The 17,546-nt window shown below is 46.1% G+C and overlaps 1 protein-coding gene across 1 annotated transcript in view; it reads right to left on the reverse strand.

The window, feature by feature from the left end:
* Nucleotides 1–17,546, reverse strand: part of COL4A6 (collagen type IV alpha 6 chain) — a 121,555-nt gene that overhangs the window by 1,559 nt on the left and 102,450 nt on the right. The window contains exons 24-44 of the mRNA XM_061445708.1: nucleotides 15,910–15,981; nucleotides 15,375–15,482; nucleotides 14,055–14,276; nucleotides 13,649–13,810; nucleotides 11,520–11,690; nucleotides 10,682–10,825; nucleotides 10,299–10,424; nucleotides 9,229–9,410; nucleotides 8,938–9,001; nucleotides 8,390–8,464; nucleotides 7,875–7,982; nucleotides 6,742–6,849; nucleotides 6,250–6,321; nucleotides 5,597–5,722; nucleotides 5,130–5,246; nucleotides 4,336–4,497; nucleotides 3,403–3,501; nucleotides 2,984–3,130; nucleotides 1,780–1,896; nucleotides 839–1,030; nucleotides 381–667 (exon numbers count right to left, since the gene is read on the reverse strand). Coding sequence (XP_061301692.1) covers nucleotides 381–667; nucleotides 839–1,030; nucleotides 1,780–1,896; nucleotides 2,984–3,130; nucleotides 3,403–3,501; nucleotides 4,336–4,497; nucleotides 5,130–5,246; nucleotides 5,597–5,722; nucleotides 6,250–6,321; nucleotides 6,742–6,849; nucleotides 7,875–7,982; nucleotides 8,390–8,464; nucleotides 8,938–9,001; nucleotides 9,229–9,410; nucleotides 10,299–10,424; nucleotides 10,682–10,825; nucleotides 11,520–11,690; nucleotides 13,649–13,810; nucleotides 14,055–14,276; nucleotides 15,375–15,482; nucleotides 15,910–15,981 — 2,861 coding nt within the window. The remainder of the gene's footprint in view (nucleotides 1–380; nucleotides 668–838; nucleotides 1,031–1,779; nucleotides 1,897–2,983; nucleotides 3,131–3,402; nucleotides 3,502–4,335; nucleotides 4,498–5,129; nucleotides 5,247–5,596; nucleotides 5,723–6,249; nucleotides 6,322–6,741; nucleotides 6,850–7,874; nucleotides 7,983–8,389; nucleotides 8,465–8,937; nucleotides 9,002–9,228; nucleotides 9,411–10,298; nucleotides 10,425–10,681; nucleotides 10,826–11,519; nucleotides 11,691–13,648; nucleotides 13,811–14,054; nucleotides 14,277–15,374; nucleotides 15,483–15,909; nucleotides 15,982–17,546) is intronic.

Consider the following 17,546-nt stretch of genomic DNA (forward strand, 5'->3'; position numbering starts at 1 on the left):
TTTTCTACCACTCTTAACACTAATAAGCTTCTAGGAGAGTGCAGTGGAAAATGTTCTACTTTTTCTACTAAGAGAGGGGATTAAGACGATGCAGTAGCTTGATTAGCATTTCCATATTTAAAGGTTTGAAGAGCAAAGAGTATTTGTGACAATACAGTACTATGTCAACGGTACTACTGAGCTTGAGCAGCACAGTGAATGAGAACAAACCTGGAAAGCCTGCAGCAGGCCAGCTGATAAGGAAGACATGCATGAGGTGAGGAAGTTACAGGGCTCTAGTTCCCTGTAAGCAACTCACAGAATACAGTCTCAGTCACCTAATCAAAGAGGACATCTAGAAGTGTTTAAAGCTGCCTTTACCTTAGCAACAGTACCCTTACCATAAGGAAGGAGTATCCTATCCATAGGCTGCGCCAACCGAGGGGGCACTGTGGGATGGTGATGTCCTGGCTGTGCACAGCCACGGCCTGGGACGGTGCCTCACACACAGAGCAGCGGCTGATGTACTGCGGGATCTGGCCGCTGTCCACCGGCATCATGGGGATGGGAGCAGTGGTGGAGAGCCAGTAGGACTTGTCATTGCGGCTGGCGTAGTAGCACACTTCGTTGACGTTGCAGTAAATAAAAGGCATGGTGCTGAAGCGAGGCAAGCACGAGCCAGCAAAACCTGGAAAATGGGAGGAGTGGTCACACTGAGCATCTGCCAGTGCTGCAGCTGGGACACACCAGAGGAGTGGTGGGGGACGGCACAAGTGATGCTGCTCCCAGCAGAGACTGCTCATTTGAAACAGGGTTTTGCCCTACATTGTTCATGCCTGAGAGAAATCTGTCAGCTCACCAAGATCCTGGTTGTGTGACTTTTCCTGCCCCTCCACGTACAATAAGCTGTAGCCATCCCACAGCTTATTCATTCCTGTGGGACAAGGTGGGATTTGGTCTGACTGGCTGTGCTTCACTAACGTGTATCCAACACCCACGCTCCGACCGGGCATTCCTGGCAAACCAAGCAAGCCCGGCTTCCCAGCAACACCTAGAAGACAGAAAAGGAGTCGCTGTTACTGATCTGCAGTGCTCACATCAGCTGGGTCTGTACCCAGTTTTGGCATTGCTGCCATTGTGTTCATGTCAGTCTGGGACAACGAGGAACCCAGGATTTGATGGTTGTTACATAAATAACCAGACTTTGCACTTCCAAAAGCAGCCATTTCACAGTAGCACCTGCCTGTTTCCTACCTCGTTTCATTTCATCTCTTTGCCCCCAAACTCTGGTGTCACTGTCTTAGCACATATCCACACAGTACAATAATTCTCAGGATCTCTAAGTACCAACCAAAACCTAATAAATTCATTTTTGTTACAGTGCTCTTCATGATGATATTCCTTTGATACAGAAAGCCAAAAGTTTTACAAGTCTATGGCAGAATCCAACCCTTCTCTCTGTCACTGTGCCTTCCCTCTGCTACCCACCCCTCACAGCAGTGGTCACTGTCAAAGCCATATGGCTCCTTTAGATCTTCGAGGTGAGTCCCACATCCGCAAAACATTAAACCCAAAAGATGCTCAGAACTGTACCAGGGAAACACCAGCAGTGACAAGTGACATCATCTTCCTCACTGAAGATTTAAATGACTTCATTGCAGATACAAGGCACAAGGCCATGTGCATCCCCTGGTCTTCCTAAGGCTGCTGCTTGCTGGAGAGGGTCTCTGCAGAACCGGGAGCAAACGGAACTCTACTGATTGCACCCCTCTGATCTGTGCTCCCACAGCATAAAATTACCTTCAAATCCCTGTGGGCCTGGGGCACCCGAAGGTCCTGGATCCCCAATTGTGCCAGGTGATCCAGGTAAACCATCACGTCCTTTCAAACCTGATCTTCCTGGCAAACCTTTTGCACCTGAAATCAAATACAATTATTGCTATCATTGTTTCTTCTTCATACTAATGACTTCACTTCAGCAATCATATTCCAGAAAATATGATGTATAATTAAAGCCATTGATTTGATCTCAATGAACCTGTCTCTTCACCTTTCCCAATATTCAATGATGTGCATCTGACTGACCAATCTCTAAGAAGTCTCAGGGCAGTGAAGGGTGTTCAAAATACAAAGGCTTAGAATTTAGTGGTATCTAACAGGAGGTGTCTGCCTATGGATGTTCAGAATCCATTCAGGGCTGTCCTGACCCCAAACCAGAAAGCTCTGGCATGGGTTGGACGAACCAACAGTAAGTGTTCAGGAAGTTACAAGTTAAAATACAACAGAATGGTATAAAGAGGAGGGAGGGAATTGCACAGAACCAGATACTGAGCGTGTGATCAGTAATGGGGAAAGTTAGTATAAAGAAACATGGGAAACAGATGGGTGAACATTTGCACAACTTCTGTACAGACTGGGCATTAAAAATAGTATAAATCATTTCCCAACACACCTCTCTTTTCCCTGCTCTGCAGCACCTGTTACCCAATTGCCTGCCCAGCATTAACAAAGGCTCACTCAGCGGTTACTCCCTATACTAACATTTAAACTCCCTCAGTGGCAGAGCTGAGGAAGGAATCGTGGGCCCAGGAGAGCCACCTGGTGCAGGAGCCACCCAACTTGCTTTGCCAAACAGCAGGAACCACAGTGGTGCAGGCTGAAGCTCCCAGCACTTCTCAAGCTATAGCATCTAAGTGGCAGTTCAAATGATTCTCAGTGGTAAATCATTTTCATGACCACTCCACCTGCTAGTACCAAAGCTGGCATCACATCAGCTATGGCACAGGCTGCTGCAGCCAATGCTGGAAACCTAATTAAAAACACTATAAAAGTGCATGAATGGAATTTATCAAGTACATTCTAATAATAATAAAACATGCTATCTGTATTTTGCTGGAATTACTTCCTTTAGTAGGAAAACCTGTAAAGCTTTCTAAATCATTTGAGAAAGTGGTGATGTTCTTCCAGAAGGCCAGCATTTCAGTGGTCTGAGTGTACTTCTTACCTGGTTTTCCAGCTGGGCCCTGGAATCCAGGATCTCCATCAAAGCCAGGCACACCATCAATTCCTGGCAGACCAGGTAAGCCTGCAGGGGCTGTGACTTCTTCTGGCTGTGGGGTGATACCTGGAGCCCCTTGTCGGCCAGGGAGACCTGCACATGGTGCAAATGACAGTGTAAGTACCCCACATGAAGATTCAGGTTTGGTGATAACACTGACACAAAGGAGCAGTGTGTTAACCTGAGACTGCCTTAGTACATCAGCACTGGGCATCTTTGTGAGAAGTGGCATGTCGAGCTCTTTCTGATTTATTTCAGTCTCTAAGAAACTAAGTCCCCCAGGTAAGCCCATGAAGGGAGCTCTGAAATCTTCCCCAGCCCAAGCCATGTGCAATAAAGTACAAGTTCAAACCCCCAGCACTCACCTCGACGGCCCATTTCACCTTTCAGCCCAGGGTAACCAGGATCCCCCACAGGCCCATCTTTACCTGGCATCCCCATAAGGCCAGGCTCACCTCTTATACCTGCAAAGAAACACAGCTAAAGACCTCAGGCACTAAGCAGAGGGTCCTGATCCTGACCCACAGCCGGGGCACTGAGAAACACGCTGGTGGCAGCAATGGCAGCAGCATTTCAGCTCTGAGATGGAGAGGGACCATGACCCTAAGGAATCCTGTGCCCATTCCGATGTCCAGAATGGCTGCAGAGCCTCAACACAAGAATTTCCACTGCTACATAACCACACTTTATTGAAGTATTCTTCCCCTTCCTTGGGTAACCAGGGAAAGGTTTTGAGGAGTAGACATCATTTCTACTTGTAATGCATCTCTAGGCACAGCACAGAGGGATGGGGATCTGCCAGCCCACAAGGGCAGCATGCAGTTCTTCACCTTGCAATAGTGAAGAACCTGGCTTTTGAGGTGTGTGGTTTCTTTGAAACCTTGCTGCTAGAGTTTGTTTGCAGCTGTCCTCTCATCTTCCCTGGCAGAGACCAAAGAGAAAGCAAGCTGCTCTCAGCCTTAGCCCACAACAATCCCCTTAGCCTCTTGTGGAGAGCTAAATCCACCACACTATGCCTCTGAGCATACATGATAGGTGGAATGAAACAGCATATGCAAGTGAACAAAGAGAAGAGAAAAACATCATTAGGAACACACTGAAGAGCAGGTGGAGCTGCCCTCACTCTGCTGCCTTTGGAGGCAGTAGGTAAAACCTGCAGGGGCTGAAAGGGACGACTTAGACAACAAGCTCAGCAGTGCTGACACCTGAGCAGGGTCACACTAACCACACGACAGCCATTCATACCATCAAGGTGACAGCTGCCAGACCATACCCAGATCCTTTCAGGGCAGGATTACCTTTGAGTCCAGATGCCCCAGGGAGTCCAATTGGGCCAGGGGGTCCCACATCGCCCTTACTGCCTCGCAAGCCAGGAACACCAGGGAAACCTGGGTTGCCAGTGTCACCTTGGTCAGAAGCTGGGCCAGGGGGTCCTCGTGGGCCTGGAGGACCTGGAAGACCTAGAGACAGCAAAGGTAATTCACACAATTGCTCCCGGGGCAAAGTAAATGCTGGTGCCATCTGGCACCACAATGCTGGTGCGTGTCTGTAGAGGACAGTCATTGCTTGGGTGTCTGTATTTCCAGAGGTGCCCTCCCAGAGGAAAAGAACCAGACCCCAGCACCTACATCCACTTAGATCTCAAACTTTTAAGCCCTTTTAACAACAGTTATTCAGCAAGTGCCTCTTAAGGAGCAATGAAGCTTTGCTGCTTCCCAGATCAGATAGGACACTTCTAAACTTCACACAGAGCCTCTGCTTACAGCTGTGGAAACCACAGTCCAAAATGGAGCTGGTGTCCAAATTTGGACATACAATGCTGGACCAAAGTCCCTACCTTAATGCCCAAATCAGTACCACAATAGGTGAAATGAACATGGACCAGAGAGCTTTAATAACAGGCTAAATTATACCAAGATTCAATAAGAGGAATTGGAAAGAGAACTCTCTCAATCCCTAACCCAAAACCCAGGGTATTAAAGTGACAGTACTCATCCAAGTCATTTCCCCTTAGAGCTCTTCAAATGAAGTACATAAAGGAACAGTAATCGTCTCAGTTAGTCTGCTCTGCTCAAGAGGCCTCTCTTCATACCTGAGCTCCCATCAGTTCCTGGATGGCCAGCATCCCCAGGTCTGCCACGTATATCAGAAGGAGTAGAAGCTCCAGGTGCTCCTGGCAAGCCAGGCAGTCCCACAGGACCGGGGGGACCTAGAACAAGAAATGCAAAGTGAGAGCAGACCCAGAGCTCTTCAGTGATCTTCACAGATATGGACAGAAGCAGAGGCTGAATAGCATTTACATTGAGGAGAACAAAGAGACATCTCACTGCATGAGGGGGAATATCACACATTCTGCTGTTCAGGAGAGATACAGATACTGTAAGAACTGTGTAACCCACTGCTTCTCAAATATATAGCCACATCACAGGTTTAACATTTACCTGTCAAACTACTAACCACCTCCGTGGCTTCAGGAGTCCTCTTTGGTAATTCTGCTGACCATGCCACACATTAACCTGAGCTGCAATACTGCTAGGCTTCCAGAACATCAGCATTTACCCGTGTCTCCTGATGAGCCTTTTGGTCCAGGGAATCCTGCAGGTCCTCTGCCCAAGCCTGGAGAACCCTCTTCACCCTTTGGACCTGGGAGACCTGCAGGGCCTTTCAGTCCAGCTTCACTCAGACCTGATTAAACATGGTTAGCAAAGATAAGAGATCCCATTCAAATTGCCTAGTAGCAGCTAAATTACTACAGAAGCTGAGCTGCAATAAAGCAATTCGCCTTTTAGTACTCTCTCTGCTGTTTTCAGTAGAGCAACAGAAAAAGATTTGATGCCTCAGGTTGTGCAGTGAACTTACACAATCTGCAAGATGCTGAGAGAAGATATTGCCCTGCTAAAATCAAACATCCCTTGAAAAGGGAAGAGTTCTGTGATTTCATCCCATCAACTTTGCAGCAGTGACACAGTCCTTCAGGAATTCAAGGAGAACCGTCACCAGAAAAACCTCTTCAACCCCACAGGCTGCATCTGACTCTCACTGGCATTAAAGACTTTGTTCATGCACATTTCTGTATCCTGATGGTTTTTTTCATGTTATGATTAAATCCAGAACTGGGTGAAATAGGGGAATTTTGTAGAGAAAAACCTGCTCTTCTGATGGACCAGTGTATGCATTTCCCCAGCTATGACTTTACTACACATTTCCTTTACCTGGTGTTCCAGGAGATCCTTTTGTGCCTGGCAAGCCATTCAGGCCATTTAAACCTGGAAATCCATGAAACCCTGAAGGGACAGTGGGGAAGACAAAAGTGAGCAACTAAGCAAATAATCCAGGTAGGATGTTTTGTGGAGACTACAAAATATATGAGAAACCTGACACACAGGGGAAGGGGGACACCATGTAAAGGGTTCCCTCACACAGGCTCCCGTCATGGAAACTCTTCCCACTGCTCCCGTTGGTTTTACCCTCAGAGAACACCCATCAGTGATCCAAATCACGGGAGAGCCTCTCCCTTTCCAACCACTTCTCTGCTCATTTCAAGCAGCTGGTGCCTGCACTAACATTGCCAGGAAAGGAGCTGGTTTCCCACGCACAGCTGGCCCACACATCAGAGTGCTGTCTGCCTGCCTGCTCATACGCTTGGCTGAAACCCTAGTTTTCTGACCCAGTTTCTCCCCTCCATTTGCAGGCTCCAGATATACCCTTAGGTCCTGCTGTTCCACGAGCTCCAGGGAATCCAACAGACCCTGGCTGCCCTGGAGGTCCTGGTGGCCCAGGGGTTCCTCTCGGCCCAGCATTTCCAGGGATTCCTAAAACCAAGAAGAAAAAAGCCCCTGTATTACACATGCAGGCTGGAACAGCTCATAGCTCCCTCTTACAGCTTCTGTTCCTGCACTTAACTCGTAAGATGGGTGAATACACTACTCTTTAGATAAAGTAAACTAGATCCAAATCTCTCCTCACTACCACTACCAGCAGAGCACTTTCCAAACTGTTTGATAGCTTTTTCTTAATCATAGCAACGACATTCTCCACCATGCACTGAGTGATACACTGGAACAGTTCATGTGCTGAACCATTGCTTTTCAAACAAAACATTCAATAACTGTTCTCCCACCTTTAATCTTGATAACAATTTGAGGATCTACCTGTCACACCACGACCCATAGACACTCGTAGCCATCCCTTTGGGTGAGTTTGGGAGGGAATGAACAGAAGTGTTGCAATGGAAGATTTTAGAGCAGCTCCAAAGAAGCTGCTACTGCTTGTATAGAATCATAGAATAGTTAGGGTTGGAAAGGATCTTAAGATCATCTAGTTCCGACCCCCCTGCCATGGGCAGGGACACCTCACACTAAACCGTATCACCCAAGGCAAGGGGGCCTATAGGGATGCTGGGGAGGGACTCTTCATTAGGGACTGTAGTGACAGGACAAGGGGTAATGGGTTAAAACTTAAACAGGGGAAGTTGAGATTGGATATAAGGAGGAAATTCTTTCCTGTTCGGGTGGTGAAGCACTGGAATGGGTTGCCCAGGGAGGTTGTGAATGCTCCATCCCTGGCAGTGTTCAAGACCAGGTATCTAACAGAGGTCTTCCCTGTTTGCCAAAGGAATTCCTTTAGGTTTCGATTGTGCAGGATTTACCACATGTTTGACCCACAGGATCATTCACAACTGGATAAGGTGACACCTTACACTGATGTCAAAGGCAATCCTCATCATCTTGTCAACCTGCTTGTTTAAGCCTTGGCTAAGGCAGACCAACCAGGGCTAAGGTGCTGCTGTTCCACCATCATACCCCGAACCGCAGAACTTAGATGCCAAGTCCCATACCTGCTGGTCCTTCTTGGCCAAGATCTCCTGGGCCACCTTTGGGTCCATTCACCCCAGTATTTCCTGGGTAGCCTGGTTCACCCTTGGGTCCTTCTCTCCCCCTCTCTCCTGAAAGGATAAAAACAAACAGCATGGTAGAGCACAAGTCAAACTGGGGGAAGGTGTGAAGAGAATGAGAAACACGTTTTGCTGAGGCTGCAGCACGGGTGTCTGCTCAGCCATGGTCTGGGCCCTGGACTGGACTCCTGGATGACAAATACCAGTGTAAGCTCACAAGTTCCACCTCAAGAAGTGAAGTGGGACCCAGCACTGGAACTGGGCTGTTCTCAGACGTGTTCATCATAATCCAGTTATGTACTCCTCCTGGATTCTAGACTCCTTAAATCTCGCTTCCAGGAGAGGATTAAAGTTTTTGAATACATCGATTACAAAAATGCCCAAATTGGGCAATGCTAAATCCTGTTTAAACTCTAGACGTTTTCACTCTTGAAGTGAGCAATCAAGAGCTACTTCACCTGGGAACCCCGGGTCCCCTCGCTCTCCTTTTGCTCCAGCAATGCCAGGAATGCCAACAGTCTCTCCCTGGTCACCTGGAAGAGAAAGAGCACAACTGACTCTGGGAAGCAGCTTTCAGGGCTGCTCAGTACCCTTATTTATGAAAATAAACCATGCCCATACTTCAGATCCAAGGAGCAATAATAGTAAGTGATGTACCTGAATTTGAAAATGCTCATAAACAGCAGTGGATGCAAACTCACTCATGCAAATGCTTGATAAGACAAACATTTCAGGCTAATTCCACAACACCCTGTCTTTTACACTTTTGACACAAGGAGAAGAGAAGGGTGCCCCTCATCCTGTCCAACACGCTTCACACAGTGCTGTGGCCATAAAGTATTTAGGCTTGGGACTGGTCTCATCTGAATGAAGCCCCTTACAAGCGGACATGAACTTCAGAGTCAAACACTGAGAGCCATTTTTAGAACACTACTCATTCATTTCAGTCATGAATATTAGTACTGTGTGTACAAAATGATCATGTACACTGTGAAAGATTTCTTACCCTTTGGGCCAGGGAGGCCAATAGGTCCTGGGAATCCAAGTGCTCCTGTGATACCATCTGAACCCTTAAAAAAACAACCAAAATTAGCTCTTGCTTTTTATTCTTGCTGTTCCAAGTCTGGGTTGTGTGGGATAACAGACTGCAAAGCTGGAGGAAGAATGTCCAAATTGTCCTTCAACAGTATGAGCCAAACAGAAACAATCTGGAAGCTTTGTAAGGAAGCACCAATTAGAACACAGGACCTTCCTGAGACTACTTGGAGAAGAAGAAGATACTTAATAAGGTATTTACCCTTTCTCCCGGCATTCCTGGAAATCCAGTGATACCGTGTGTACCCTTCTGTCCTGGCAGCCCAGGCTGCCCAGGTGGACCAGGGAAGCCCAGGTCACCACGAAGACCTCTCTCTTTGCTTGCTGACCCAATTGGACCAGGGAGACCAGGCTGTCCACGGCTTCCTGGGATTCCTTTATCACCTGGTTTATACAAAGGAGTGTCACTTCATTTCATTAGAATCATAGAATAGTTAGGGTTGGAAAGGACATTCAGATCATCCAGTTCCAACCCCCCTGCCATAGGCAGGGACACCTCACACTAAACCATCTCATCCAAGGCCTTGAACACTGCCAGGGATGGAGCATTCACAACCTCCCTGGGCAACCCATTCCAGTGCCTCACCACCCTCACAGTAAAGAATTTCCTCCTTATATCCAATCTAAACTTCCCCTGTTTAAGTCTTAACCTGTTACCCCTTGTCCTGTCACTACAGTCCCTAGTGAAGAGTCCCTCCCCAGCATCCCTATAGCCCCCTTCAGACACTGGAAGGCTGCTATAAGGTCTCCACGCAGCCTTCTCTTCTCCAGGCTGAACAGCCCCAACTTCCTCAGCCTGTCTTCATACAGGAGGTGCTCCAGCCCCTGATCATCCTCATGGCCTCCTCTGGACTTGTTCCAACAGTTCCATGTCCTTTTTATGTTGAGGACACCAGAACTGCACACAATGCTCCAAGTGAGGTCTCACGAGAGCAGAGTAGAGGAGGATCACCTCCTTTGACCTGCTGGTCACGCTTTTACTTTTATTTCACTTCATTACACAGACATTTCAGCATATTTGGACCAACCGCCCTGTTCCCCAAAGCTCCCCTTAAGGAAGAGGAAGGACGGAATTAGCTTTGCAGAACAGAGCCTCAAAGCAAAAGTGTTTTCTCAAAATTCAGAACTGCCATAGGCAAATCTTGCTAGAATGTGAATGGCAGAACAGAAAACAGTGCTACTGCAGGCACTGTCAACAGCCAGACCACACTGCAGTGAGAACAAGCAGTTACTGAACAACCAATACCAGCAAATAACTGCAACGTGAAATACCTCTAGGCCCAGGGAACCCTCCAAGTCCAGCTAATCCAGGATCTCCTTTGTCCCCTTTGAACTGCAGTGCCTGCTCTGGAGGCCCAAGGACTGGAAGACCAGGTGGACCCACATCACCTCTGTCACCTGAAGAAATAAGTGAGGAAATCTCCTTGCAAAATAATCCAACATAGACAGGGTACAACACTAGGAGCTGGCAGACAAAACCAGAACTTCTGTGTCTCCAGATGTGAATTCACCAGTAAGTGCTCAGCATCTTCGGCAACCAGGCCAAAGTACTTCACCAGGAGGAAAAGAAAACATTATCTAGAAGAAAACATCAAATACAGAAGGAGGCGGAAGGGCCTCCTAAGTCCCTCTCTGCACAGCCACCTGCTTCTCACCTTTTTGACCTTGAAGTCCTACAATTCCAGGGCTCCCTTTTCCTCCAGCTGTGCCAGGAGTTCCTTTAAACCCATTCACGCCAGGGACACCAGGCAGGCCTGGCATGCCAGGGAAACCAAGCAGGCCAGAGGACCCTTTCTCACCTGCACAGGGAAGTTGAGAAACGGAAAGGGAAAATTAGTTCTTCCGGTACACTGCACACTCACCTGGCTGGTAGGTGAAGGCAGCATGGGGCTGGCCAACCACCCAATACTGGGTGGTTAAACTTCATGGCACAAGCACATAACGGCCCCTTCTTCTTACAGGTCTCCAAATGATGGTACTTTTGACCTGCGCTTTCGCATTCACCTTCGAGAGCCTGGTCCTGTTTCCACTGGAGACCAAAACCCAATTGATTTCCAGTCAACATGCAGTTACATAGCCCTATTGCTCTCCCCCTCAAACAACTCTGAATTCTCCATGTAGCCAACTACTGCATTGCTGCTTAATGACCATGCAGATAGCAAGGCTGTACTTCCCATTTGCTTTGTGCTTCATTCTCTCCCTTCTATACATTTTGTTTAGTGCTTGTCTCTTCTTCAAATTTCTTGATTTTCTACCTTGATTTACACAATGCTTTTTCCATAAGGGCCTGAGGCCTTTAAGATAGATCTCCTTATGACCACAATTGGATAATTAAAGCTATCATTTGTAATTCATAACTCAGCAGCAAAACAAATACCTTCCACCACTAGTCGGGATTCTCTTCTGACAAGTCAGGCCTAAAATCAGTATTAACAAGGTTATTTTTTCCATGGGCCCAGTAATCCCAGACTACCTCCATAGCAGAATACATACCTTTTGGCCCAGAGAAACCTGGACGCCCATCTTGACCAAAAGGCCCAGGTGGCCCTAAGAATCCTCTTTCCCCAGGAGATCCTGGAGCACCATCAAGACCTGGGAAGCCTTTCATACCAGCAGGGCCTTGTGGACCTACATCCCCCATCAAGCCTTTGATTCCAGGAAGCCCTGAATCAATCAACAAGAAAGAACTCAGTAGATTACCTCAGACAAGCAGGAGGACAATATGCGGACAGCTTCTCAAACTCTTTAAACACAGCACTGGTTTAATGACAAATCGACCTTATGGCACATGCAGCCTACTAGAAGGCATAAAGCTTAGAATTGCAAAAGCATTAGTCATCTAACAATAAAATACCTAGGAAGAGGGTTACTGCCTACATCACTACACAACTGGCAAGAGTGAAACCCCTTATGGTGTGTCCATTTTTGTCTCCTTTACCAGACCCTAAACTGTAGCTCACCAGTCTTACCTTTATCATCAAGGCTGCCAAACCAGAATGGGGAGCATCACTAATGCCAGCTTCTGCTACCTGCCCCATCCTCTGGGTGATCAGTTGGAGAGGCTTTTTTGAACAAGTTTCTTTTCCACCTTGGTAGTTGAAGCGTAGATCTCAAGAACAAATTGCTCACTAAGCGAACAAGCCTCTGGTTTTGCTGTCACAAAACCAACACCACACACACTGGTTTGCCTCTAAGTGTTTCAGAATGTTTCTAGCTGAAGCTTTGTAATGGTTTATCATTTTGAAGAAAGGCTCAAACCATTGAAAACAGAATGCTCAGGTCCAAAAGGAGGAAGAGAAGGAAAAATCAGGTGTCTTCTGGAAAATGGCATTCACAGCTTTAGCACCCAATATGTGAGCTTTGTTATACTCAGGGCTTAAATGCTTAAAGCTACAACCAAGCAGAAGATGAAATGGCTGCTTCATTTAAGACAAAACACACACAATTCAAATCTGTACATATTAAAGATTTCCTTATAAGCTTCAGGCTTTGTTACCGTCTGAGCATTCTCACTACAATGGTTCTTTGCCTGCTGGCTTGATTAGCAATAATAAGGGGTATCACCTATAGTCAATGCAATTCTCGTAGCATTTAAAAGCTAGGTTGTTAGTCCATGAGCTTTTATGCTACACTGCATTTTCTCACCTTGACAGCCTATGTGAAGAACCCACAACCAAACAGTGTGACATCAGAAATGGAGAGTTGATGATAAATGGAATAGAAACATGGTGAAGGAAAAAACAGACAAAATATGTAAACAGAAAGAACAAGGGTACAAAAGAAATTAATGATTCAGAGAGACAACAGCTGCAAAAAAACTTCATCATTTAGAGTTTACTATCCTAGCAATGGGAGGTTTTAAAAGCAGTTGAAGGAATGTCCTATATAGCAAACACTCCAAAAATGTAAAACAATGGAGAGGTAAACAGAATGTCAGTACCTAAATAATCTTTAAACCTCTATGATTTTCATCTCATATGACATATGACTGCTTTCATTCCTTTGCTGTCACTGTGCTCCAGCACTGTCATTCTGCATGTCAGAACAGACAAGTTATGTCACAGATCATTATCTACTAATTCCCAGGTCCCTCTTTGCTTGGTTCTCAAGTCTTGCCTATATTGTCATCATGAAACACTTCAGTCAGTGCAGCTTGAGCAATACTGCTGAACTCAAGTGGTGGGGTTTTCCCCCCTAAAAATGAAGGGAAATAGCTTTTTCTTCTGCCCCAGAAAAGAGAAAGAGAGAGGAGACAAGTGCTTGTTCTGCTGAAGCCAACGATTTTTCCATCTATCAGAAGTCACATTTCAAGCAACCTCATACATTAGATGTGCATCGTCAAGAAAATGGGAAATAAGAATTAGTCAGTGATACAGCAGCCAGCATGTGAGAGCAGAGATGTTCAAAATGTGAAGACATTGAAGATGCTTTCTCCTGCCTTGGGGCAACTTTTCTAGGCAGGAGCTGTCCAGCAGTCAAGAGGCGAAAGGCTCTAGTTCTGCCTTCTATTACCCCTGACCAGATAGGAGCTCACTCCTAGCACATACCAAATCTCTCCCACACTTCCTCAACATTACAGCATTCATCTTAGCTATTTGTCTTCATTTGAGGATGTTACATACCTGGTGCTCCTGTAAGGCCAACTGACCCCAAGGGTCCTGGTTTTCCCTTAATGCCAAAAGGGCCTCCAGGACCAGGAGGTCCTCGCAATCCAGGGACACCCACGTATCCTGGATTACCCTGTTCTCCTTTAATACCCAGGAGGCCTGGTCTGCCATCTAACCCTGGGAACAGAGAGGTGGGAGGTTACAGAACAAATAAAACAAAATTCACACTTTTAGTTAAAAACTGAGTTTCAATAAAAGCGTTTAAGTTACATTAGATTCAAAGAGAAAACTAGCAAACTGCCACCTGTGAGCAGCTTAGAGGACACCAAACACAGTATCTTAAAGAGAGGTAGGAAAGAGGAAAGCTTTCTGATAGGGAAACAGCTTGACATTCCCATACAGAAGCAGTATCAGTGTTTACCTTTTGGTCCTGGAAATCCAGGATCACCTGTAAGCCCTTTGTCACCTGGGTGTCCAGGTCGGCCACGCTCTCCCAGGGCCCCACTGTCAGCACCAAACACATCTCCAGGAGCTCCTTTTGTCCCAGCTAAGCCTGAAGCACCCATTTTCCCAGGGAAACCATCTGTTCCATCCAGCCCTGGAAGTCCCTGTGGGCCTTGCTCTCCTCGAGGCCCAGGGAAGCCTTAAAGAGAAAACCAGAAAATGTCACTCAGCAGAAGTGCAGATCTGCTTCCCACTGCATCTCTAACACCAAAATCAACAGCTTAAACATTTATGTGCAAGACAAACTTGTTTGGAAAGTTGCAGAATGTTTCGGTACCAAATTAGAAACAGTAATTGGTGACAGAAAGTGATGAAACCGTTTAAAACAGCTTTACAGGCTTGGTTTCACTACATGGCAGATTGGGCACAAAGGACAAAAAGGAGGAAGATGGCCATTTCAGGCTACGGACAGGCAGTATCTCACTACCACTATCAGCCACAAAAGCTGCAAAGAGGTTATATTCATCACTTTCTAACTTATTCATCACTTTCTAACTAGCTTTCTAACTCTGTCCTCTGTGCCAGACAAGTTCTGGCTCTGTGCAGCAGAAGACACTGGCAGCCTTGGTACCAGTAGAACAGGAAGTGCTCTCACTGTACTGGGCAGACACTAAACGGCACTGCTGTGTGCATGTGCCAGCTGCTCAGGGGTTATGCCATGAAATCAGCAGCCTCATTATGATGCCATCTCCCTTTGATAAAGTGAAAGGATAAGAGATTTCTTCAGCCATATCCAGAGAAACCTGATGGATACACAGCAGCTGGGCTTTACGATGCTTCCCTCACCACCTCAGCTTCTTGCTCTTTATTTACACAATCATCAGAACTTCCCACAGCTAAAATGAGCCCAAACACTCTGTGCAGTGTGCCTTTACCAGAGTACCACATGGCTTAAACAAGTGTTACATTAAACTTGTAGTTAACCGGAACTACAACATAGCACATGACTATGGTCCCTGAAGAAACAAACTGTGCTGCCTGCCCCCTTTCGTTCCAGCAGCAATGTAATAACGCTATAGGCAGGTAACAAGTATCTTGAATATTACTTTGGTTTTTTTCCAAGCTGCAACCATTTGCTTGCAGAGATTGGATTTGGAAGGAGCACAGTGGAACTCTCAGTGGAGCACTAGGAATGTACCAGGCAGAAGAGTGGCCTAGAAGGTCACACAACTCTTTTGACAGAATACTGTACACATTAATCAGACAAGAAAAAGAACTCCAATAACATCCCTCTTACCAGGTTCCCCTTGCAAGCCTACTATTCCTGGAGACCCTGGTTGTCCTTTTGACCCATGTAATCCAGGTTGGCCGGGAATGCCAGGAAAGCCTTTGATGCCTTTGGGACCTAAGGGTAAAAATATATTAATAAATAATATTAATGAACAAACAGTGGAAGACAAATGCACAGCACAAGAAAACAGGATCAAATCTTTCCTGCAAAGCTAGCGCTGAAAACACTTGCTGGATACACAATTTAAGCTAAATAAAATGTCTCAAAGCTAGGGCAGTTTCATCTGCTACACACACACAGAAGGAGAGGGGTTGTGTTCAGGGGCTACTAGAAAGGGAAAGAATGGCACAGTCATGATGATCCTCCACGGGATTTAAAACCAGTCTGAACAACAATAACAACAGGAAAGAACATGGTTGTGCCAGTTAACTCTCTGGAATAACTATCACTCAGAGGAGATTAATTAGCAGGTATTTTCTTCCTTGAGGAATAAGTGCTTCCTGGTAGTCAGCCAGTGCCTTACAATCAGCTTGTCCCCTACCTGGCAATCCTGGGAAGCCGGGAGTCCCTGGGGGCCCATATGCTCCAGGAACTATGCAGGGCAAGGTGATACCTGAAACAAAGAAACACTGACCTTATACACATCCCCTTTCAGAGAGACTGTTGGAAGAGGAACATTCAGATCCAGATGTTTTTTGCAGGACATATCAGAAGTGGCTGCGAGTGAATTTACATCAAACAGTGCTCACAGTTCAAACAGGCATTTGGAACCTGGTGAATCTCATCCCTACTACTTACTGGCTTACTGCATGACCACTGACAGGTAGCAGCTACTGCTGTGGACTACTTGTAGCATGATATCCATGGCTCCTACTCAGCAACTGGTCCTCTCCGTGGTAGGGGCTGGGACTCAGAGAGCTTAAGACTTTCACATGAATGGCACATGCAAGGTAAAATACGTATCTAGGGAATATAGACGGGTGTTTAAAAAACCTGTCACCCAAGAAGTTTAGGCCAGAGAGATGCACGCATGGAAGCTGGAATAGCAAGGGGTTTTATTACAACTGTACTCAAACTGCTTCTTCCACAGTGTGTCAGACTGAGAAATAACCACAAGACTTAGAAGTTTATTAGCAGCAGATAAGGCTCAGCAACTGCAGACTTCCACCTCTCTGTACCAGCAATGCCCCTTCAGCAGAATGGAATTTATGTGGCATTATTACAGTTGCCAGCACATCAGATTTACCCGAGATCTCAAACGCTTCCAGCATTCCTCCTTGCAGGTCACTGACAATTTCAAGCCACATTCCCAGAGTCACAGAAATGATTATCACAAAACCTGATTTGAGACTGTGAATCATGAAATGCTTCCAGTTACTTTAAGAGAAGTCTGTGTGAGAACTAGAGAATTAGCTCCTATGCTGTAACAGCTGGCTTAGCCTTAAACCCTCATACATGTACTAAAACTGAATCTAAAGGACTTTAAAAGCTATTTAGAGAGATTACATACAAAAGATGACTATGAAAGCACATCTGGGGAATAGAGGTGGGTTTTTTCATTACTCTGAGCACTTCTATATGCACAGAGAAGCACCTGCCTAACTGCATTGCTGCCCAGTATTTGCTAACTCACCTCTGGCATTAACCACAAGGCTGATTAAGGATGAGATAATCACGTATCACAGACACATTGTTTCCCATTTCCTTACAGCTCTCTTTGCAGGATCCTTCTATTCAAGCCCCATTCCCAGACTGAGAAGCAAAATTTAATTCATCGAGCACTCCAAACCGTGACTGCTTTCAGCCCTGAGGAGGTCATCTGCTCTAAACCAGGCAACACTGCCAGTATTTCTTCCAGCACAGCAGCACAAGTTAAACATTTCTGTTCAGAAAAGATTAACGTTTTCAGTTGATTAACAAATTTTATTCATCAAAGACCCTGAGTCAAACTATTTCCTAGCTAAATCCAAACAAATCAGTGCACTAGGTTCCACTGTCAATGTGGCTGACAAAGATGTTAATCAGCGCCAGTCCCAATATCAACCCGAGGAACACCACTTGTCATTGATCTACACTTGGACATCAAGCCATTGACTACAACTCCAGTCCAGCCAATCCTTATCCACTGAGTGCTCCATCCACCAACTCCATGTATCTCCAATTGGAGACAATGGATTA

The sequence above is a fragment of the Pezoporus flaviventris genome, unplaced genomic scaffold, assembly GCF_033815535.1.
Source record: "Pezoporus flaviventris isolate CSIRO_AGI_PZ_B2104156 unplaced genomic scaffold, CSIRO_AGI_Pfla_v1 ptg000005l, whole genome shotgun sequence".
Taxonomy (NCBI): domain Eukaryota; kingdom Metazoa; phylum Chordata; class Aves; order Psittaciformes; family Psittacidae; genus Pezoporus; species Pezoporus flaviventris.